Source organism: Chinchilla lanigera, unplaced genomic scaffold (genome assembly GCF_000276665.1).
Source record: "Chinchilla lanigera isolate Chin_1 unplaced genomic scaffold, ChiLan1.0 scaffold00112, whole genome shotgun sequence".
Taxonomy (NCBI): Eukaryota; Metazoa; Chordata; class Mammalia; order Rodentia; family Chinchillidae; genus Chinchilla; species Chinchilla lanigera.
The window spans coordinates 4,750,843-4,773,171 of record NW_004955513.1 but is presented as its reverse complement, the minus strand read 5'-3'; the positions used below and the strand labels follow the sequence as shown (position 1 = coordinate 4,773,171).

The 22,329-nt window shown below is 64.2% G+C and overlaps 2 protein-coding genes across 6 annotated transcripts in view; one reads left to right on the top strand and one right to left on the bottom strand.

The window, feature by feature from the left end:
- Positions 1-1,517: 1,517 nt before the first annotated feature.
- Positions 1,518-5,581, bottom strand: Sohlh1 (spermatogenesis and oogenesis specific basic helix-loop-helix 1). The gene is made up of 8 exons (XM_005408545.1): positions 5,455-5,581; positions 5,059-5,187; positions 4,554-4,701; positions 4,220-4,341; positions 3,815-3,912; positions 2,747-2,927; positions 2,230-2,300; positions 1,518-1,887 (listed from the first exon to the last, which is right to left on the bottom strand). Exons 1-8 carry the CDS (start codon positions 5,517-5,519, stop codon positions 1,661-1,663), a joined length of 1,041 nt encoding a protein of 346 aa, XP_005408602.1. The 5' UTR covers positions 5,520-5,581; the 3' UTR covers positions 1,518-1,660.
- Positions 5,582-7,514: 1,933 nt separating this feature from the next.
- Kcnt1 (potassium channel, sodium activated subfamily T, member 1) overlaps positions 7,515-22,329 on the top strand; it is a 52,886-nt gene continuing 38,071 nt past the window's right edge. For all 5 annotated transcript variants that reach the window (XM_005408543.2, XM_005408541.2, XM_013506736.1 and 2 more), the window contains exons 1-2: positions 7,515-7,652; positions 17,251-17,418. In XM_005408543.2, the coding sequence (XP_005408600.1) occupies positions 7,570-7,652; positions 17,251-17,418 (251 nt within the window). In that variant the 5' untranslated portion in view covers positions 7,515-7,569. The remainder of the gene's footprint in view (positions 7,653-17,250; positions 17,419-22,329) is intronic.

The following is a 22,329-nucleotide window of genomic DNA, read 5'->3' as shown; positions in this document are numbered from 1 at the left end:
GCCTTCCCAGTGGGGAAGCTTCCTGAGAAGCAGGCTGCGCCCACCGGTGCCAGGGCATGACAAGGCCCCTCCAGGTTCAAAGTCCCCAAGCAGGGACAGCTAGCCACGGCCCGACTGGGGCTCAGGTTCATTTCTAACTCTGCTCCGAAGGGACAGGAGGCCACCTGCCTCCTGGGACGGGTCCCTCCCATTGGCCAGCAGGAAGTCCAGGAGTGCCTAGGCCTGGGCCCTTGATCACGGCTCCCCAACCTCCCCTAGGCTGCAGGGGATCCGGCCTCCCACACAGGCTGTGAACCAGCACCAAGCGCAGGCCAGGTGCTAGGCTCAGCCCACAGGAGCCTAGTAGCTCACGACCATCCTGCTGGGCTGGGGACAGGACTTGTTTGGCCTGAGCTCACCGTCTCTACCCCCACCACTGGAGCTGGGGCGCAAGGCAGGGAGCCCCCAAAGCCTATGGTGCCCTCTCCAGGCAGCACAGGCCCGTACTTCAGATGTACACACATGTGCACACACCATGTACACCCCAACACCAGTGTACACAAGAGATGGATGCACAAACACATGCACACACATGCACACACTAGCACATAGGTGTACCACAAACACACACAAGGACATGCATGTGTTCCTGCAGGAAACACCCGAAACCAAGCTCCTGGGGGCAACTGGTGGGCAGGGAGAGCGAACACGGACCCGTGTGTGTCAGGCATGCAGGCAGCCAGGCCCTGACCCCTGCTGCGCGGCCAGCACCCCTGGGGCTCCTCATTCCTGCAGGTCTCCACCTCACAGTGAACCCTGCACTGCCTCAAGGCCCCTGGACCCCTCCCCAGGGACCACAGCAAGCACATGCAGGTCATGCCCAGCCTGGGGGCTCTGCCCAGGGCAGGATCGTGGCTCTCACTCCCAGCTCTCATGAAAGAGCCTCCTTCTCACACCTGTGGCCGTGGGCCGAGTGTGCAAGACTCCTGCAACGAACGGGCTTTGCCAGGTGTGGGGGCACGAGGCCACATCAGCACCCATCTTCTCTTTGGCGTCTGGCACTGCTCTGGGCCACAGAACCCAGGCTGGTGTGGGGTGGCACCTAGGGACAGGGCCACACCTCCAGAGTGCAAGCTCACCCTGCCCGGAGACTGGCATCCATTTGTGGAACCAGAGCTTGGGGCTTTACCCACAGCTCACCCCAGCCCAGTCTTTCCTGAGATGCTGGGGCTTGGGAGGTCTAGGGTGCCCTAACAACCCTACTCATGGTGAGCACAGAGGTGACCAGTGCAAGGGGAGACATCCCTGTCCTGGGAGAGAACCTCGTCCCCAGGCAGCGCAAACACCCAGCCCCTCAACTTGGAGGACGCCAAGCAGGAAAGAGCAGCTCAGAGCAGCTCAGGAGAGGCCTGCACTGTGCCCCCGCCCAGGCACCAGGGCGATTACCTCAGGAGTCCACAACGCCCAGGCCCTTGCAGAGCCCAGCCCGGGCAGCTGCCTGATGAATTAGACTAATTACACAGAAATCCTGCTTCCTCCAGGAGAAACGCTTTTCCTCTTTAATACTCGGCACCCCCGGCATGGTCCTGCCAGCCTTGCTCAAATTAGAGCACAGCTGCGACCCAAAACCAAAATAAACCGTCCACGTGCACAACGGGCACTGCTGCTGCTTGCCCGGCCTCTAGCAAGCCAGGAAGTCAGTGAAGATGCTGTCCACTCCGTCGTCCCTCAGGTCCAGGCCCCAGGTGTCCATGTCTGAGCCCCACAGCTCCAGAGGGGCTCCCACAGCTCCATCCTGGAGTTCTTGGGAGCCGGGCATGGGGTCGCCCAGGAAACTCGACTCTGCCCTGCCCACCGGGCTGCTCCTGGCTGAGACTCTGGCTGGGGTCCCTCTGGCCTCCACGGACCCTGAAAGCACAGGATCACGTCAGCAGGGCAGTTGGGGGCCCTGGCCGCAGGCAGAGTCAGGGCACAGCGGCAGCTACCACACTACACCTCCAGATGCCTCCAGCAGCCAGTGTGGCTGGCTGTGGGGACCAGGGCAGGGACAACAGGCCCAGGACCCTAGGCAGCCCGCTGCATGCACTCTGCTCATGTTACCTCACCTCGCTGCTGGTCATCCTAATGACCAAGAGCCAGGGAGGCAGCAGAGGCCCAGAGAAGGCCCTGGATGGCCACCCCACCTCCTGGGCACCACCCCCAGCCAGGACCCATGTGGGCAAAGGCAACCTAGACCCAGGCCCCACTCACCCAGCCACCACTCGGGACTGGCACTCGGCGGAAAGGACTCCCCATCCTCCAGATCCAGCCCAAATGTGGACCTGGAAGCAAGCAGACGGCCACAGGTGCACCTAGACCTGCCGACCCCAGGCCCCACGGCATGCAACGGTGCTTCCCGCGGAGCTCCAGACGCCAAGGAGCAGGCAGAAGGCCCGCAGAGGCCCCAGCCCCAGCACCATCCATCCAGCAAGTATCTCTGCTGGTCCCACTCCAGCCCCAGCCACAACCGCACCAAAGTCGCGCTCCTGCGCACCCCTCCCACGCCCAGCTGGTGTGTGCTCCCGAAACATAAACTCATCTTACATCAGCCAAAACAACAGACCATCGGGAGACAACTGCGTCGTAACAGACACACAGCACAAAGCCACATGGCACAGGGAGGCGCAGAACACAGAACAAGAGCTTGGAAAGGAGGAAGTGGGAAGGGCTGGGCGGGGTGCAGGAGGCTCTCAAGGTCACACACACGCATGGTGCACCGCGTACCCACCTGGTATCCACTGCAGGCATCAGGGCCACCTCCCCCGCTGGCCTGCCTGGGGATGTGGTGCCCCTGGCTGGAGGCCCAGCCTGGCTCTGCCTGGTAGTGGTTTCTTCGCTCATCTTAGGGGAGGTCGGCTGCCAGGTGCAGGAAGGCCAGGGTGGGAGCCGGGACCCCAGGCTGGAGGGTCCTGAGGGGGCGACACGGTCAGCCCTCCCACCCGCTGCAGCTCACAGCCTCAATATTCTGCCTGGAGGCCACCACTGCAACTCATAGGGGAAACCCTGCTGGCAGGCAGCAGACAGGGAACCAGGCAGGGACATGTCCAGCAACAGGTGGAAGGGGGGGCCTCAGGCCGCCCGTAGGGTCAGATCTGGGGATCCTTCAGTCCTGAACCTCCACCTTAGGCCCCGGACCTGTTCCTGGTCCACGCCACCTGACACGTGTTGTATGGGTCTCAGAACTGCTGGCAACCCCAGCTCTGCCAACAGCTGGCTCCTCCCCAACAGTGGGCACACTGGAAGGGCTGGACAGCACCCCCACCACGGGTGACTTCCCCACAGCAAGCACACGTGTGTGGTGCACCGAGCATCAGGCAGGGCCGAGGACAGGGCTGTGGCAGCAGGGAACAAGGCCCGCGGGGCAGAGACAGGGCCAGAAGGCTGCAGCCCCCACAGGCAGCACGGGCAAGACGGACGGCCCTGGGAACCAGAGCTCTGGCCCCACCTGGGATGCAAACCTGCCACCAACCAGCCAGGGAACAAAGGCACAGGTAATGGTGCGCAGAGCTGGCTGCAGGTGTGTCTAGCGGGTGACCAGAACGGGCTGGCCTGCTGGGTCCCACTAGGGGATGTTTGGTGGCCTGGGGTGTAGGGGAGGGTTGCTGTGGGGCAGCTGGGGCGGGGGAGGGGATGGGGCAGGTCCCTGATTTTCAGCCCAATCTCGGGGTTGCCACAGACAGCTGTTCTGAGATTGCCCATCCTGCCAGAGACAGCCATGTGCTCAGGGGGAGGTCACCCTGTTCACCCTGACACGCACGGCCACCAGGCTCAGTGTGCTCACACACTCCACGCTTACCAGGCAGGGCGGGCAGCCCGTCCAGCAGCTCTGACAGCCCGGCTGGGGCCTTGCTCTCGCCCACACCCCGGGACGCAGATCCCAGGGGCTCCTGCTGCCTGGACGGGATGAAAACCAAAGCAGTGTGAGCGCCCAGGCCCGGCCCGGCCCAAGCCCCGGGTGCTGCATGTCCTTGCACCACTCTGGCCCCTTGAGTCTGCTGACCACACCACTCCTCTGGGAGTACATGACCCCATCCCTTGGCTCTGCTCTCTCAAGCAACAGGGACGACACGGCCTGTCCCTAGAGCAAGTCCCTCATCCTGGAGACCACGCCAGGCCACCCGTTCCACAGATGTGCCACAGGGACTGTGTCTGTGCCCTGGGTGCCACATGTCCCTGAGAGATGGGCCACAGGGACACTCACAGAGTCAGGCCGGACACTGCTGTCCCTGGGTCTGAACCGCCTGCTGAAACCTGGCTCGCCAGGGTCCACTGTAGAACGTCCCCCTGCCACGCGTGCCACGTGGCCCTAGCTGGAGCAGGAACCTGAAATTCAAGCACCGGCAGCAGGGTCACCCATGAGACCCACAGGAAGTAGCTGTGACGGCAGCAGCTGCCTCGCCACGTGCCCTGACACCGGAGGTGCACCCTGAGCTCGCCCAGCCTGTTTGGGACAGGGCTGGGGTGCAGGGGACACCAAAGCACTCCTGCAGAAAACAGGGTGTCCCGCACTCAGGGTCCACCCACTGACAACTCACGTGGTGCTGCTCCCAGGTGGGCATCAGGCTGCTGGCCAGCTGTAGGAACTGCACGGCCATCTCCAGGACGGACGCCATGTCCTCCCTCCGGCCGTCAAATCTGGGCAGCAGGGCCCGAAGGCGCTCGCAGCTCGCCGAGATCCGCTTCCTGCTTCCGGACAAGTGATGCTGTCCTTCAGACGTCCGTGCACCCACCCGACTGTCACCACGTGGGACCCAGGCCCTAGAGCCCACCACCCAGCAGCCCCAGGGGAGGGGCCTCTCGGGCAGCAGGGTCCCGAGGACCAGGCCGCTGTCCACCCGTGGCACAGCTGGCTCCCACCCTGACCCCGGTCACACCCACAATAAATCAAAGTCTGGATGCCCGCATTCTGGGGGGCAAGGAGCGGGCTGCAGTGACCCCGGGAGGCCCCTCCCCCTGCGGGGTGACCACCAGGCTGCCTAGAACTCGGCCACCCACACCCCCACCGCCCCAGGGGACTGGAGCGGTCCCCAGGCCTCGCACCTGCGCTCCCGCTCGCTGAGCACGTTCCTTGGGAGGCCCGGGCCCCTGGCGGCCATGGGGTCCCTCTCGGGGCCTGGGACGTGCATGGGGACCTCAAAACTGGCCTGAGACTCGGGCGCGGAAGGGCCGCTGCATGGAAAAGAGCAAGCGCACGCGGCTCTGCGAACCCCAGGCAAGGCCGCCGGCTGCCGTGGGTGTAACGGGTGCTTCTGAGGCGCGGCCGGGTGCAGCGGACAGCAGGGCCCAGGTCACCCAGGAAGGCGGCCGGACCAGCTTGGCGCCTCCTCCCACCCACGGCCAGGAGCGCGGGGCGGGGCCGGGCAGGGCGGGGTGGGGTGGGGTGGGAAGCCTTGGGACCAGACCCCCGCCCCCCCGGCCCACCACCTAGTGACTCACGGGCACCTCCCGAGGCTAGGGGCCCTGTGGACCTCAGCATTGGGCTCGGAAGCCCGCGACGCCATAACGCACAGCGAGCGAGGAGAAAGGAAGAAAGGCGGCGCAGGGCCCACGCAGCGCGCAAGCTCCCCGCCAGCCCCGCCCCGCACGGTGCGCGCCCCCACGTGCGCCCCTGCCTGCACGTGGCGTCTGCACGTGGCGTCTGCACGTGGCGCCCGCCCTGCGCTCCGCCCCCGCGGCGCAGTCCTGCCCACGGCCCCGCCCATGGCGGCAGAGCTCCACCCCTGAGAAGTTGCTAGAACTCTTGGCCGCCCTCCGCTCGCGCAGGTTCATGGGCGCCAGTGGGGGTCCTGCGGGGCCCAGCCTCCTCGCTCGCCCTACCCAGAAGCCTCAAGCCCCCTGGGCGAGGTCTCTGGACCCTAGGGAGGCGTGCGCCTTGGCTCGGAGCTCCCTGCGAGGGTGGGCGTGAAGGCAATGTGTCAACCGCAGAAGGGCACCTACCTGCCCCGTGTCTCCAGCTCGCTCCCTGTGCAGGAGCCCTTGCTGTGGGGCCTGGGTGAAGGAGGGAGAGACTTTTCTCTTCTCCAGAAATGGCTCTCGGGTCACGCAGCTTAGGAGGGGTGCCAGGCATCGGGCTTGCCTGGTGATGACTTTCCTGGCTCCTGCTGGGGACAGCTGCTTGGAGGGGGTAACTGAAGCGGGAGGGGACACAGCAGCAAGAGGGAGCCAGAGTAGGTGCCGTCCCAGGGGTATCTGGCCCAGGTGCAGGGCAGGCAGAGCGCTTGCCAATGTCCACTGGGCCTCGGGCTGGGTACTGGGTGGGCTCTGGGTGGCAGAAAGGGCATCAGCTGGAGATGGAAGGAAGCCGTGCTTCTGGGGTGTGAGGGGTGCAACCCATGGGGGCCAGGCCCTCTCCATCCTTGCCTGGCCTGTAGGACACAGCACTGCACCCAGCCGGGGCTGCGGGCCATAGGGTCCCCTTAGAGGGGAGAAGGCCCAGGATCGGGGTGGCACAGAGGACGGGTGCTGGAGGACGCGGAGGGGCGCGCTCTGGGCAGGGATCTCCAGCCTGAGGGGCAGCTCCAGGGCCCCTGCTTAGAGGCGGCCACGTGGCTTCTGACGGGATTGTACAGGAAGCGAGGAGTGGGCAGCGCCTGCCCTTGGAGGTCCTCAGTGTCACAAAGAGGCTGTTTGGGGGACAACTGCAAGCTGGGAGTCGCTCCAGCAGCCCCGTTCGGCTCAGCTGCCTTCGGAGACAGCGGGCGGGAAGGCAGGGCCCCGCCCCCACCCCTCCCGCTCCCCCACGCCGGAGCAGGGCCGAGTTAGGTTCCCAGAAGAACACCGGGCGTTGGGTTTCCGCGGCTGACAGCCCTGTGGTAATCTGTGCCTGTTCGGTCAGGGCTCCCGCGAGTGGTGGCGGACGTAGGGGGTTGGTTCGCAGAGTGCGCTCTCTGAGTCCTGGGACAAGAGAGGTACCACGCTGTGGGTCAGGTCCAGCCGGAGTGGACAGACCAGAGTCCTGCTGGGGACGGCACCTGGCTGGGGGAGGAGGGACCCGGCAGAGCAGTGCCTCGCTCGGGACTCAGGACCAAGCAGGAAGCCCAGGATGCACCCCTGGGGGACACCCCAGGCCTGTCCCAGTGCCCCACCCCCAGAAAGCCCGTGTTCAGCCTGCTGTGCCTTAGGCAGGCAGGGAAGAGACTCCGGAGGCACCGGGGCCCAGGGACCATCTCGTCATGCACCCCCAGATTGACCCTGGCCCACCTCTGACCTGGGGAGCCCCCGTGCAGATCACTGCCCCTCCCCCAGACCTCTGCCTCTGCGGGTGAGGGGCACGGGGTCCCTTGGGATGGAGCCCCGCAGGGGCGCACGGCCTGGTATGCGCGTGGGTTCTCCTAGCCGCAGACTCGCCCCTCCTGTTTTCAGGGCTACAAATCGTGTCTCTAACAAGGGTGGAGGATCTTCCACTTCCACCCGGCCCAGGCGGAGCCGGACGCCGCCACAGACCGGGTGCGGCCGGCAGGGGGCGCACGCGGACAGGCGCCGGAAACCTGGCCGAGAGCGAGGAGGCTGAGTGGGGCCCCTCGTGGGAGCAGCGCGGGCTGGGACTCGCTCATGCCGGTCCCCGACGCGGGGCGCAGCCCGAGGGGCTACACCAACTGCACCTTCGAGTTCGACGACGGTCCACGCGCCCTCAGGTACAGGCTGCTGCGCGGGGAGCCCCCCAGCTGGGCTGGCGCCGCTCCGTGGGAGTCCCCAGGACCCCCAGCTCCGGACCCCCATGCCCAGGGTCCCTTCTCCCCAGGACCGCGAGCGTCTCTCCGTCGTGCCAAAGGGGCGGCAGGTGTGCGGGCGCCGGCTGCAAGGTCGTTCCTAGGGGGGCGGGGAGCCCGCGTGGGGGAGCCGGTTAGCACGCAGAGGAGACCCCAGCGCCCTCCCGCCGAATCAGGAGAGGGGCCACGGGGTGCTCCTATGGAAATGACTGCGGCTGGACTCAGCCCCACGGTGGGTATTTTCTGGGCAGCCCCACAGGAAGATACCCTGCAGGGGACCAGGGCGCCAACGCTGTCAGAGTGCATGGCCCCTGGGGTCCTGGGGAGCCATGTGCAGCCTGGATAAGTGACGGCCAGAGGGTTCTCCACTTCCCTCCCCTCCCCGGTCTGGGCACCGTCTGTCATTCTTGGGACCCAGGTGTCACCTTCCTGGGCCATTCAGCTTGAGCTCCTGCCCTGTGCGCCTCACCTCCTGCTGCACCGCGGTGGGAGTCCTGACCCCTTAGTTCCTGGATTTCAGCTGCTGCTGCTCCTCGGGGACTCTGCCCCTGCTGGCCTGACTGGCCTCTGTCCTGCACACTCACTGTCACACTGCAGGCGGAGCTGCTGCCAGGGCAGGGGGTGTCAGGTGCCCAGTGGACACCTGAGAAGGGTAGGCTGGGGCTGGAGCAAAGGCCAAGAGAGAGGAGCCTGCCAGGGGGTGCCTGCCCCAGGCCTCCGCAGGGTGAGGGGAGCGGCGTGCCCCTGGATCCTGGCTTCCTCCTCCAGGGCTGGGTGGTGTCTCCTCCTGAACGGTGTTGGTAATGGGGTCCGCGGGGCTGTGGGTTGGGGCAGGTGCTGAGACCCCACCTGGTATCACCCAGCTACACCCCAGCCCTATCCTGTGGGATGGAGGAGAGGGGACCCACAGCAGAGCCCCAGCCTTCTGGGTCTTGGGCTCTTCATACAGCCCCACCTTCATGGCTCCCCACCCTGAACCCCCTTTGTAGGTCTCTGGCCCCAGCAGCCTCCTCAGGGTCCCTGGACATGGCCCTCCCATGTCGTTCTCTGCTCTGTCCCTTCCTGGGTCTAGAGGTGACAGCTGCTGGGGCAGTGGGAGGGTCCTTGGCCAGGCTGTCCCCACCCCAGCTGTGCGCCTTTCTGGAACTGCTGGTTCCCAGCAACCCCGGCCCCTGTGTCATGGGACCCTCTGGGCCCTGATGGCCAGGGCACGGAATGCAGCGCTGGCATCCTGCCAGGCACATCCTGGCAGGCCCTCTAGGCCCATATTAGGGAGCTATGCCCGCGGACAGCAGGAAGCAGCTGGGCCCCAGGGAATGGTGTGAGGGCTTACGGTGCGGCCTGGCCCTGGCCAGCAGGAGGGCACACCAGGCAGCTTCCCAGCCACGGCGGAGGGCTCAGGGTGCTGCCTGTGGGCGGGGGTGGCTTCTGCAGCAGCAGCTCCAAAGACACGGTGAGTAAGCAGGGGACAGCAGGGACCCTAGGATTGTGGCTTCTGTCTGACACCCCGTGGATGTTGCCCAGTGTGCCGGTCTCAGCTGTCCCCCGTGGGTGTCTCATCCCCTCTGGGGCCTGGATCGTGACAACCGTGGAATCCCTGAGCAGCCCTGATGTGGCTTGATCGTCACAACTTGCTATCCCCTCAGGGTGCTCTGTGGAAGCTTTGTCCTCTGGGGTTTCCCCCTCCACTTCCCAGGGCCGCCAGCCAGGATTTGCAGGCACTACCCCAGCCACACAGGTGGCTCTTCTGCACCCACAAACTCTGGGGTTTCTCTGCAATGGGAGAGTTCACATGTGAGCCACAGGCCCCAGGACATGTGCTGAGTGTGCATGCACACCTGTGCACACCAGGTGCGTGTGTGCCAGAGCTGGAGGAGGGTTGGAAAGGCCTGAGGTCACCACCACAAATGGAAAAGGCAGGGGGGGCTCTGGCCCACCGGGTGCTGCCTGCAAGAGTGGGCACCCAAATGTGGGCATGGATGGAAGTATCCTGAGAGGGGGCCTAGAGCTGCCAGACCAGGGCTGAGGGGCAGACAGATGAGGAGGCGGGCTCACAGGAGCAGTGGTAGGCATTAGAGGGGAACACTGCCTGGGGCAGCTGGGCCTGGTGAGAATCCCAGGAGCTCTAGACCGGGAGGTGGGGATCATGGGAGCCGTGCAGCTGCAAGGCCAAGGCTCAGTAGCCGTGTGGCCCTGGGCAGGTGACATCACCCCCTGGACTCATGTGCCCATTGGAAGGCAGTGGCAGGGGCATTTGCTTCCTTTGTGTAGTGAGCTGAGGCTTGATGATGCCAACCCCACCAGCAGTGCCTGCTGGGCCGTGTGGATGCCTGCAGATGCCATTGCCCATTCTGGCCCACTTCTGGTCACCTGGGCAGGTGAGGCCACACATCCTGGGTGACCCAGAGCCAGCACCAGCCCGGGGAAGAGCCTGTGAGTGTTCTACACTGAGTCCTGCTCTGTGCCTTTGGACTTTTTGGGGTAGGTGCTGCGGTCCTGCACCCAGCAGTTGGCCAAGGCCAGAGGGGGTGGTGGCAGCCCAGGGAGCCTTCTCATAGAGGTACACCCAGTGCCCCAGGCACTGATGAGGATGGAGCCCTGGTCCTAGTGTGGCAGCTCAGGCTGACCAGAGCTGGTCAGGGTCCAGGTTCCACAGGATCTACTGGAGGGGTCCTGGGTCCTTGGAGTCCCCAAATTGGGGCTGGGTAGACCTCAAGGTGGACCAGCTGCCGCCCTCCCCTCCATGATCAGCACTATTGCCATAGACACCCGTCCTGCTGAGTCATGGCCGGGTGCTACCACCTGCAGGGCCTGGTGCGCCCTGCACACCTCGGCTCCCAGACCAGGCCCAGTGCTCCGCAGGCTGTGCCGCCCCGACTCTGCAGTGGTGGCCCTAGCCCTGCCGGTGGGGGCTGCAGCGGGGACAGAGTGGGGCCCCTTCTCCATGCAGCCCTTCAGGGGGCCCTAGGTCCCCCCAGCACCAGCTCTGGGCTCTGCTTGCTGGGATTGGCACTGCCCCACAGCTGGTATGGCTCAGGCAGGGGCTAAGAACCTGTCCATAGGCAGTCACCTGTGAGCCACTGCCGTGCCAGGCCACAGCAGGCCGCGTGGCTGGAGGACAGGACGTAGCCTGTGGGAAGCAGTTGGCAGGCACGGACCCCAAGGTGCACATGGGATGACCCTGGGCACCCTGCTGCCAGCTGCCTTTGGGTGAGGGACGAGCTGTCCAGAGAGGCCACCCAAGCTGGGGTGGCAGCCACAGTCCCCCGTGACTTTTGCCCCCCATATTCTTGGGGTGGCCCAGGCCTTGTGATGGCCCTGAGCCCTGTGAGGCCTCGGTGTGCCCTCTGCCCCTGGCTGGGTGGTGCGGAGAACCGGCTGCTGAGGGTTAGCTGCATCTCCAGCTCAGGTGGCTCGACTTCGCTTTGGAATTTGGTGCTGTGTCCCCGAGACAGTGCTGAGCAGCCGCCCACGGTGTGGATGTGAAGCCTCTTCCCGAGGGAGAGGGATGTCACCCGGGGACAGCGCGCCCGCCCAGCATGCACAGTGCTGGCTTCAGAAACGTCATGCACAGGAAGCAGTATTCTCTCTCTCCCTCCCTCTCTCTCCCTCCTTCCCTCCCTCCCTCTATCCCTTTCCTGGGAATTGAATCCAGGGCAAACTACCACTGAGGTACATCTTTATTCTGAGACAGGGTCTTGCTAACTTACCAGGCTGGGCTTGAACTCATGATCCTCCTGCCTCAGCCTCCCTCAGTGCTGGGATGACAGGTGCACCACCACATACTGCTGCAGTTCAACTTTCTGTCTCAGAGAGGAGCCTGCTGCTTCCCATTTATCAGGCACCAAGCCTGGTGCTCAGCTGTCCCCACCAAGGTGACACTGCCCCCATGGGACCTTCCGGATGCTGAGTAAGGATGCCCAAGCCCACGCAGACATATCCGTGTGCGCACATCTGTGCATGGTTCACGTGTGTGCACCCATGTGTGCACTGTGTACAGACACGTCTACATGCACTGCATGTTCACACATGTGCACACACATGCACATGCACTCACATCTGTGCACACATGCTCCCAGCCAGACTCTGAGGAGGGTGTGTTGGAGAGGACCACCCTCTATCAGCAAAGACATCACCCCGAGCCCCAGAAGCAGCCTGGCTGTCCGCAGAAGCCCCTGGGTCGGGTGGTGCGCTTTTTCTAGGCCTCCATATATGGGTCCTGAGGAGCAGACCCACCCCACCCTCTGGTCAGAAAGGAGGCTCAGGACTGGTGGCAGCCTGGAGCAGCAGGAGAGGGTTTTCAGCCAGGAGATGAGATGCAGCCCTGGCCCTGTGGCTGCCCCTGCCCAGGCCTGGCCTCACTAGCACCCCTAGCTGGGGCCCAGAGAAGCCCTGCTCATGCGGGGCTCTTTGGGAAGAGCTGTGTGGCTTCTCAGCGGGATCCTGAGGGTGCTGTGCGTTGGCGGCAGTGTGGGTGCGCGGCTCACGCAGGCCCACAAGGACCTGGGCGTGCACGGAGCGACTGGCACATGGCTGTTAGGACGTCTGGTCCCTGTGGTGTTGCTTCTGGAGGAGGCTGTGAGGAAATCCGTGCCCCCCAGGAAGGGCCCCCAGGTGGAGGGAACCCATTGCTACATCATCAGCTCGTCACTCCCGGGGGGCCAGATGGACACTGGCAACAGCACCTGGCCCCCAACCCCCCTGCACCATGCTTTCAAACCTCGCGCTGTTTCCAGGGCCTGTGCCTGCCCTGCCCCGCTACCCCCGCTTGCCAGGGAGACTGACCGTCGTCTCCACTTCTTTGAGTGTGTGTGTGTGTGTGTGTGTGTGTGTGTGTGTGTGTGTGTGTGAGGGGTCTGGGTGGTGCTGGAGATTGAGCCCAGGGCCTTTGCACTCAGCTACATCCCCAGCCCTTTTTTTTTTTAAATTTGAGACAGGGTCTCCCTAAGTCACCTGACTGGGTTTGACTGTGAGCCTCCTGCTTCAGCCTCTCCGAGTGCTGAGATTACAGGACGGCTTCCTCTCTGTTCTTTCCCTTTTCTCCTCTTTGGCCTGCCCTGTCCAGCCTGCACGTCACTTTCAGCTATTTCTCGTCCTCATGGCTGTGCAGCACCTTGCTGGGTCCTGACTGTTGCTGTTCCCACAGATGTGTTCTCCGTCTTTGCTGTTTCTCCTTTCTCACTGAGAGCCCTTCCTGGTCCTTATCACGGTCCAGGAAGTTTATATTTGTAATCTCATGGAAAAGTTGTTGGAATCTCAGCGAGTGAATTCCAGTCTACCACTTCCAGTGCAACCCTTGGTGAGAATAAAGACCCTAAGGCATATTTGTAGTTGTGGGGAGCTGAGGGGTCCTAAGTCCAGCGAGGGTGATGGCTAACTAGAACAAAGGCCTCGACCCAGGGCGGAATCCAGGTTTTATTAATTTGTCAAGAGGGGAGGGGCTCGGGGATGAGTGACTGAGAGTGGCAGGAAGTATGTGAGTGCTCTGAGCTGGGCCAGGTAGGAGGCCTGAAATCACCTCTGCAAATGCAGAGAGGAGGATATGCAGGAAGAGTAATCTGCATAACACAGTTCGAGGCAGTAGCTAACGGTTCAGGGTGGGTGCCTCGGCTCTGCTGTGTAATCTTTTGTGTCGTGAGATGTCACGGCCTCTTTCTCGAGGCTCTATCCCAGCCGACAGCGTGGAGCACGGCTCTCCCTTCTGCCCACCCAGCGCACACATGCTTCTTGGGAGCTGCAGGCGGTAACACTGCCCTGTCACCGTGCTTCACAGACTACAAGTCAGCACCTGGCTGGGCCATTTGCATTGCTTAAGCCAATTGGAGGGATAAGGAAATGTCCCAGCCGGGCCTGCATGCATCAATACGTGGAGATAGGGCCTGGTTCAACCAAAATGGAGAGAACTGCTCAGAGTCGTCCAGGCAGCCCTCCACGCTCTGTGTTCTCTGAGGGGCCTTTTGTTGACAGCTGTGTCGTACTCAGAGGTAGAGACCTGTATAGATCTGCTCCCTCTGCCCTTGGGGACTTGGCACATTGGCTTCTTGATTCTGGCTTTTCTCTGTGTTTTCTCCCTGTATTCCCTGGGTCCAGGGCTGGGGTGGCATCTAATCACAGCTTCTCTTGTCCATCAGTAGAGCCGTCTGGAGCTGGGTCTTGGCTTTGAGCAGGGCCCGCCAAGCTCGAGGGGCTGGGAAGCAGATGGAGTAGCAGGGGAGAGCCAGGCTCGTAAGCCTCGAGTCTGCGCCTGCCCCTCGGCAGCAGGGCTGTAACCCCCGGTTGGGCGCTGTGCGGTCACCTGTGCCAGCCCTTGGGGGGACAGGCCTGCGGCTTTCACCTGACCTTGGAGGTGCCGGGTCCACCCCCTGCTCAAGCCCAGGCCCCAGTGTAGACATAGCGAGGTCGGGGCGCCTGTGTGTTCTGTCTCTGTTCCTTCTTGTGCAGCCCCCTGTGTCCCGCAGCTGGGAATCAGAGCTGACAGCTGGCACGATGCGTTCTTTCTCCAAATTTTCGCTCTACCCTGGGACTCCTCCCGGGCATTTATTCTTCCCTAGCCTTCAGATTCTGACATAACAACAATGCCTCTTGACGGGCGCCAGCCGCCACCCCCCCTTGGGCCCTGATGCCTGTAGCTTCCTGTCAGGCCTCCGAGAAGCGTGTGGGCCACAGGCGTGGGACCCGGAGCCCTGTGGTGGGACCTGGCTGCTCTGCTGTGAGTCCCAGGGGCCCCGCGCCCAGCGGCGTCACGTGGCAGAGCCACATCCATCCTGGTGATCTCTCGGCTGATTCTCTTGGGCTCTCCACAGCAGTCCTCAGGTCGGCTGGGTGCACAGCTGTGTCTCCTTTCTCCCCCTCCGGCCTGCTGCGCCGTGCTCTGGGAGGGCAGCAAGTGCCCACGCTGCTGCTGGGGCGCACGTCCCTGACCACCCCGCTGTCCGTCCCGTCCATCCCATGAGCCCAGGTGTCCTTGGCTTGCACCAGGGTGGTGACCATCCCAGCCTGGGCTTTGTCCTCGGGATTCTGGGCCACCGCCTGGCCCTCCCAGCTGCCAGGGGCCGGGAGGTCGGGGCCTGTGGTCACCTGTGTGCCCGGTGGCCAAGGTGGCCTCCTGGTGCACACTGCCTGGGACGCCCCTCCTCTGCTGTGCCCTGGGGCTGGGCCCCTCGGGTCCACACCCCAGGACAGTCACAGAATAAGCACTAGTCCACCGGACACCACGCCCAGCACCACGTGTCCTGTGGTGCTGCAGATTCCTGACAGGACTGAGCGTCAGTGTGCTTTCCACAAATGAGCTGACCAGGCTCAGGGGAAGTGACTTGCCGGGGCCGCCCAGCCTGGGGTGGTGGCCAGGGCTGAGCTGTCACCAGGACCCTCAGCTGCCGCCGGCCCCTGAGAGGAGTGGGGGTCTCCCCACAGGGCCCCAGCTGGCTGCCCTGGGCTTGCAGGAGAGAAGTGCTCTGTCTGGAGCCCAGCAGGTCGAGCTCCGGGTGGAGTCTGGGCTGGGGAGGTGGGTGTGGTCCAGAGTGCCCATCATCTCACAGAGCCCAGCGGGAGAGCAGGCGTGACTGGGGACCCCAGGGGAGCAGGCTTCCGGGAGCTGTGCTGCAGCTGTGTTCTTGCCCCTCCCGGGCCGTCCCTGGGCACATGGCACTCAGTCTCCACCCAGCCCCAGCTCGGCAGCACCCTCTGTGGTGGGCGCCTTCGGGAGTCCAGCCTGGCTCTTGGCCCACCCCGCAGATGCTCAGCTCCACGAGAGGCGTGGCTCTGCTGGGACAAGGCAGGAGGCCAGGAGGTCCGTGGGGCTCCAGTTCACACTGCAAGCTTGCTCGGATGGGGCAGCATACATGAGGAGGAGGGAGGCATGTCTGTGTCCCTCCAGACCACAGCTGGGGGTGGGCAGGACTGGGGTCCCCCTGACCCAAGGGACCTGGGTCCAGGAGAGGAGCCTGGAGTTCCCAGAGGTGCGGCAGCGGGGCCAGCAGAGCCAGGAGGCGGCGGCCTCTCGGAGTTTTCCCACTGAGAGGAGTACTCAGTTAGAAAGGGGTAAAACTAAGAAAACACGGTCCCTACCCCACCCACGTGGCCCCCAACCTGCTGCGCCTCCCGCCGCCCAGCCAGCCGGGGACCCAGGAAAAACACACAGCAGTGCTGATGCAAGGGGGAAATGTTATCTTTCAAACGCTGCCAGATCCCGAGGTTGAATCTGTGACCCCAGAAAAGTGAGGGTGTTGGCCCAGTGCCTGCTGCTTGTGACCACGACCTGGGGTGGTCATGGAGTGTCGTCCCCAGCTGCTGGAGTGGGCTGCCCACCCCTGCCCACCTGCTGCTTGGCTGGGGTCAGGGGCTCCAGGTGGCTCCACCCCTCCCAGCTTCTATACCTGTCCGAGGCAGATTGCTGCCCCCCTGCCCTTGCCCGAGTCCTGCAGGTCACGTGGTCTGAGATGGCCATGCAGCTCTGGGGACAGGCGGGTAGGTGCTATTCCCCCAGCAGCTCACAGGACAAGGGGACCAGAGGTCGCTGCATCCCTGGTGCCATGGGCCCATCAGTGTGGTGGCAATGGGCACTGCTCACCTGTGGGAGCAAGCTGTCCAGGGCCCCTGTGGGTGACTGGCCACCCTCTGGCTTGGGGGTGAGCAGAGAGGTCCAGGGGCTGCTGGCCAGGCATGGGGACTTTGGGGGCCCTGCTGGCCCCTGCCTGGGTGCCCTGGGTCACAGCGGCAGCCAGAACTCACTTGGGTGTGGAGGTGGAGGCTGGAAGATGAGCCCCTGCCCCTGGAGACTGCACACAACCAGGCTCCTCTGGGGACCAGGGCTGCCCTCGCCCCACTCTGCTCCACGGCGTGCCGGTGACCCTGGGGTCAGGTCAAGGACCTGCAAGCCTGAGGTCCTGGTGCCGCTGCAGGGCAGCTTGGGGCCCATAGGGCCCTGGGGACAGAGAATGGAGAGCAAGCCCTCCCTAAGCCTGAGGACACCACCCCCAGCTTGGGGGCTGGAGGTCATTTTCGGACCCAGGTTTCTACTTTGGATGTTGGAGGCAGGCTGAGTGGCCTGGGCACAGGCTGTGGGGCCAGAAGGGTGGGCCCAGCCTGGGTCCTCAGGAGAGGAGGGGGCGGAGCGGGGGAGGGTCCCTGTGCCAGCCCCGGGGGCAGGAGTGCTGTCCTGAGCGCCAGTCCCTGAGTTCTTAGCCATGAGGGTTTGGCTTCTCAAGCCTCCACAAGACCTGGGGCCTCTGGACCACCCTGCCCCCTGCCACCCCCTGCAGGAGCACCCCACAGGTCCCCTCCTCCCCCCACAGGTCCCCTTCCTTCTGTCCCCTCCCCCAGGTCCCCCTGGCAAGTGTCCCCTCTGCCCCTGCAGGTCCCTCCCCTCAAAGGTCCCTCCTCCTATGGGTCCTCTGCTCCCCCCCCCGCAGGTCCCCTCCTTTCCCTGCAGGTCCCTCCCAGTCCCGAGTCTGCTCTTTGGGGGCTGTGTGTCCAGGCGGGGCGTGGGGCGTGCGCTGAGGGGCTGGCTGGCGTGTGCCTGCAGGCAGCCCTGCGCCGGGAACGAGGACAGCGGCCTCGGAGACAAGGTCCCGGACACCGCTGCCGCTAGCTTCAAGATGAGCGACCTGGACTCGGAGGTGCTGCCCCTGCCGCCGCGGTACCGCTTCCGGGACCTCCTCCTGGGCGACCAGTCCTTCCCAAGTGAGGACAGGTAGGTGGGTGCGCTGTCCGTGGTGCTGAGCCCTCGACCTTCAACTTTCCGGGAGCCTATGAGCCAGAAGTTCAGGGTGGGGGCTTGGGGGCGCATCTCCCCAGGAGGAGCTCAGGGGTCGGCACGGGGGGCTGTGGCTGGGGAGCCCCCCAGAGGCCCACTTGGAGGTCCGTGGCCCTCTCTGCCGACTCCGGGTTCCAGCCTGCTGCTCTGCCGATCTGGGGACAAACAGCGACACAAGCGCCGGGCGGTGAAGCCGCTGCTGGCGGCTGCTGTCCTCGGGACTCGGCTTTGGTTGCTTATTAATTATGCATGGAGGGACTGTGCCCTTCAAGCTCACGAATGGTCACACGCTGGGAATGACAGCATTCCAGCACCTCGGCTCTCTCAGGCGTGAGAAAGGAGAGCGAACAGAATCACCCGGAGGCTGAGGCTGGCAGGCTGGGGAGAGAAGAGCTGCTTCTCTCTCCTTCCCTGAGAGCAGCTCTCTCGGGTAAACGCCCTGTGCTGGGGCGATGTCGCCTCTTGCTGCCAGGTCAGGGCCGGTGGGCTGTGGGTCAGCAGCCCCTCCTGGGTCAGCGTGGCCTCACGCAGCCCTCCAGCAGTGCCCCCCAGGGTGCTGTTATTCAAGTTCTCACAGAAAGTGCCTGAGATTGCAAATTAGCAATGCCACCGCAGGGAAGCGGCTTTGTTTGTGAGCGGGGACCAACCTCAAGGCTCTCACACGTCTCTCCGCCTGCTGGAAATGCAGTCTCCGCCCCACTGGCCTCCGTGCGGCTGAGCAGATCCTAAACTCTCCCTCTGCAGACAGCCAAGGAGCCCAGGCCCCACAGGGCACTGTTTAACCTGGGTAGGTTCTCTCGGTTGAAAAACTGATGTGGCTATAAATAGACTCACCTGAACAGACATGCTGATGAGGGACGGGTTTGGCTCAGGTTTAGAGCGGCCAGGAGTCGGTGGCCGAGGCTCCCTGCCCTCCTGGGACCCGCACTGGAACACCCTGTTAAGTCAGCGCCAGCACCCCAAGTGCGTACTGGTTGATACTCAAAGTAGCAGTTCTCAGAGTTTTTCCCAGCGTCTGGCAGGAGGCCACGTCCATCTCCCTGCGCGGTGCCTGGGGCTGTGGTGAACATGCGTGAATGTCAGCCCCTGCAGTCAGCCTGGTGGGCTGTGCCTGCGGGGAGCACTGTCCCCAGCCCCGGGAGACGGGTGGGAGGCAGCCGTTGGACCTGTTAGTCCCAGATCTGTGTGTGGTTTTTGGTTGTAGCAAAATGCGCGAGAATTCATCAGCCATGGCATCCAGCGGCCTTGCCCCTGCCTCAGCTGAGGGTCACTTCCGTTTTCCTCAGGTGCCTGCCCTGGGGCTGCTTCAGCTATGCAGCTCCGGAGTGGGCGAGTCTGGCCCTGTCCCAGCCTGGACTCAAGCTCAGAGCTCCCCTGGAGCCCCAGGTCCCGGCTGTCAAGGCAGCCGACTCAGGAGCCCAGGGACCTGCAGGGGTCCCTAGCTCACTTGAGCCCCCCCACTGTTTCACAGCACATCTGGCTCTGGGCAGACTCCAAGCCACAGGGAGAGGTACGGAGGGGGGATTGACTTCCCAGAGGCCATTCCTGGGTGTGCGGGACGTGGGCCCCACCGCGCTGCTGGCCGTCTGTGACAGCCACCTGTTGCTCCTCTTGTCCGCCCCTCCCTTGGCCTCCATGCCGGTGCCCAGGGCCCGTGTACCCTCAAAGGGGCTGCAGCCACGCCTGCCTGGCTTTGGGGACCCTCCCATGCCTGGTGCTGACCCAGGCAGCAGCGCCGGGCCACACAGGGGGAGGGTGCTTCTTTCAGGTGGGAAGCAGAGCAGGCTCCGTGTGCACAAGGGCGTCTCCAAGGCTGGGGACTGGGACAGTCTGGGCCCCGGTGAGGGCCTGGCATGCTGAACTGGGCAGCCAGGACCCCTGAGGCCTGAGCAGCAGGGCCAGCAAGGGGCTGAGGGAGGCGATTGTGTTGTTCTCTCTGTTCTGGGGGTGCAGGGTGGGGAGTTCCCCACCAACCACGGGGCAAGGCACCATGGAGGCCACACCTGCCCGCTCTGGCTCCGTGGGGCAAGTAGGGAGCTGCGTCCCCGAGGCACAGCCGGCTGTGAGTGTGGGCAGGCAGGCAGAGTCAGAGGCTTCCTGTTCTCCAGGGAAATAAAGCCACTTGCGTGAGTCACCATGGCCGCCTGCCGGCCTTGCAGGAAGAAGGAGCTCAGCTGCCCACACGGTCGCAGGGCACAGAGGCTGCACTGCCAGGCTGGCCTCTTGCCAGGGGGTGAGTGCTGGCACAGCCTTGTGAGAGGCAGAGCTGGCGCTCACCCCTTCCAAGAGCCAACATGGCCCCGGTGGACCCTCGCCTGCCAGACCGCGTCCTGGGGCTTCAGGGAGCAGCGCTCAGAGGAAGCCAACCTGGCCTCGCAAGTTAGGGTTCTGGGCTCCCCTCCCAGGCCCTTCCCCTCAGCTGCGGGCTGGTGCCCAGAGCTGCAGGCCCGGGGGACACAGGGCCCCGGCATCGTGGTTTCCCCTGTCGCCTACCCCTTCCCCAGGGGCAGCATAAGGAACCCTAGGCTGTCCCCTCCTGCACCCCAAAAACCTAAATGAGGTCCTGGGGACATGGGCTCGGGCTCCTTCTGCAAGGAGAGGTGAAGAGTCCCCAGGGGGCCGCTGGGGGAGGCCGAGGGCAGGGCTGTGAATTCCCAGCCCTGTCTCGTTGCCTGCGAGCTGCACCGGAGCCAGGGCAGGGCTGGGTGGGCTGTGGATCAGCAGACTCCCCCACTGAGGTGAACAGGGCCACATGTGCGCTGCCACAGCCCAGGCTCAGTCCTGGAGGGGCAGAATGGCCAAAGGCAGGTTAGAGAGCCATGCGGAGGGGGGGCACGGGTGAGCGCTGGGCCCGCAGGTGGAGGTGAGGACTGGGTCTGGCTCTGGGTCCTGGCCAGGCAGGTGGTGAGTGGCACTGGATGCCCAGGCTGCGGCCGCCCCAGGCAGGGGAGGGGGCCTGTCCTAGCTGCAGGCTTTGCCGATGCCAGGGGTGCAGGGGGCCGGGCAGGCCTGCATGGAGTCTCTAGCCCCAGAGGGCCTCAGCTGGGCTGTTCTGCTCTTCGGACAACAGAACAGACTGGACTTGCTTCTCCAGAGGGGACACCACGGAATATTTTCTCACACAACAGCATGGGCAGACAGGCCCAGCATGGCCAGGGACACAGGGTCGCCACCTTGAGGACAACAGCAGGTGGCTGTTGTCAGGGACCCTGAGGCCCTGCCACGAGGGGTGGGGTAGGGAGGAGCTCAGAACTGCAGGGCCAGGCCACCCTCTGGGAAAGGCCAGGCCCCTCTCCCAGCACCCCTGCAGGAGTGGGTGCGGCCTTGGAGCTGCCCGTCCTGGTAACAGTTAGGAGGGAGGCTGGAAATGCAGCTGCCAGCAGAGCCGGATGTGGACGGGAATCATCCCCAAGGCTAGCCAGGTGCCCTCAGTGGCCATTATGTGCCCTCCCCAACTGCTGACTCTCTGCCCCTGGGGCCAGGGCTTGCTTCCATCGCCTCCCTGCCCGCCCCGCCCCCAGCACCCACCATCCTGCTCCCCCCCCGCCCCCCGTGCTGGAGAAGGGAGCCCTGCCTTCCTTGGGGGAACCTGGCTCAGGCTCTGCCCCCAGGTTGGCCCTGTCGCAGCCCCCACCCTGCCCTCAGGACAGCATCCCCCATGGACAGGAAGCTGGCTCTTGGGCCACCCAGGATCCCACAGGGGTCTGCAGGAGGCCTCAGCTCCAGAGGCCTGGGCTGCTGGGATGGGCCGGCCGATCCTGCACACCCACTCTCGAGATGCTCAGGGCATCTGATTGGTATTTCTGAGCAATGCCCCTGCCTGGGGCTCACTGTCTCCCTCTTCCCCTCATCGGAGGAGATGGGCGCACTCGGCGCCTCCCTGAGGCTCCTGTTGTCGGGCCTTGTGCTGGTCAGGCAGATGTAGTGCCTGGCACTCGCCTGGCTTCCGAGGCCCAGGTGAGGCTTCGCGGAGGCCGTGGTCCTGTCCTGCGCTGACGGCCTTTGTCCGCCTGTGTGGTCCACGCTCTCTTCTCCCGCTCTCTACCCTCTGCCTCCCTTCTCTTCTCTAAATTTACTCATACATTTTAATTGTGGTAAAATACACAGATCATTAAGTTTACCGTTTTAACCCGTTTGGAGTGGACATCTCCGAGCACTAAGCACATTCACCCTGGCGCCACCGACGCCACTACCCATCTCCAGGGCATCCTGTCGTCTACAACGAGCTTCCTTTCCTCTGTGCCCCGCTGTGTGTGGCCTCACCCCTTCCACAGCCCCCAGCACGGGGACAGCTGCATGACTCTGTCTCCAGCAGACCTCGAGAAGCCTCCTTGGCCATGTCCAGGACTCCCAGCTCTGTGCCCTTTTCCCTAGGTGGTGGTGGGGGTCCCATGTTGGCGCCAGAGACGGCCCAGCTGCCTCCCAACAGATGGAGATGCAGGTGAGGATTCCCCAGCTGCTTCGGCTTGGCCTCTGAAGGTTGGGGCTCCCTCCTGCAGCTCCCTCTGTGGCCCCTAATGCTGGGGACGACTGCAGCGCTGGCCTGAATATCCCTGCTGGCTCTGAGTTATGGGCACTGTCTTTTATTACATTTGTTTATCTCCCTGGGTTTGGGAGGCTCCTGCACAGCCCCTACAGCTGCCCTACAGCCGCCCCCACACCCGCCCCATACCTGCCTTCTCACCTACTCTGCAACTGCCCTCACAGCTGCCCCACAGCTGCCCTCCCACCTGCCCTCACACCTGCCATCACACCTGCCTCACATCTGCCCCACACCTGCCCCATACCTGCCCCACACCTGCCATCACACCTCATCACACCTGCCCCACACCTGCCCTCACACCTGCC

What these genes read in the sequence shown, in the direction of transcription:
- Sohlh1 (XM_005408545.1), bottom strand. Translation starts at nt 5,519, where the DNA reads ATGGCGTCGCGGGCTTCCGAGCCCAATGCTGAGGTCCACAGGGCCCCT. An exon ending in CCACCTGGGAGCAGCACCAC is followed by an intron (nt 4,342 to 4,553) that starts GTGAGTTGTCAG and finishes CTTGAATTTCAG; the next exon opens with GTTCCTGCTCCAGCTAGGGC. An exon ending in ATGCCTGCAGTGGATACCAG is followed by an intron (nt 2,301 to 2,746) that starts GTGGGTACGCGG and finishes GCTTGCTTCCAG; the next exon opens with GTCCACATTTGGGCTGGATC.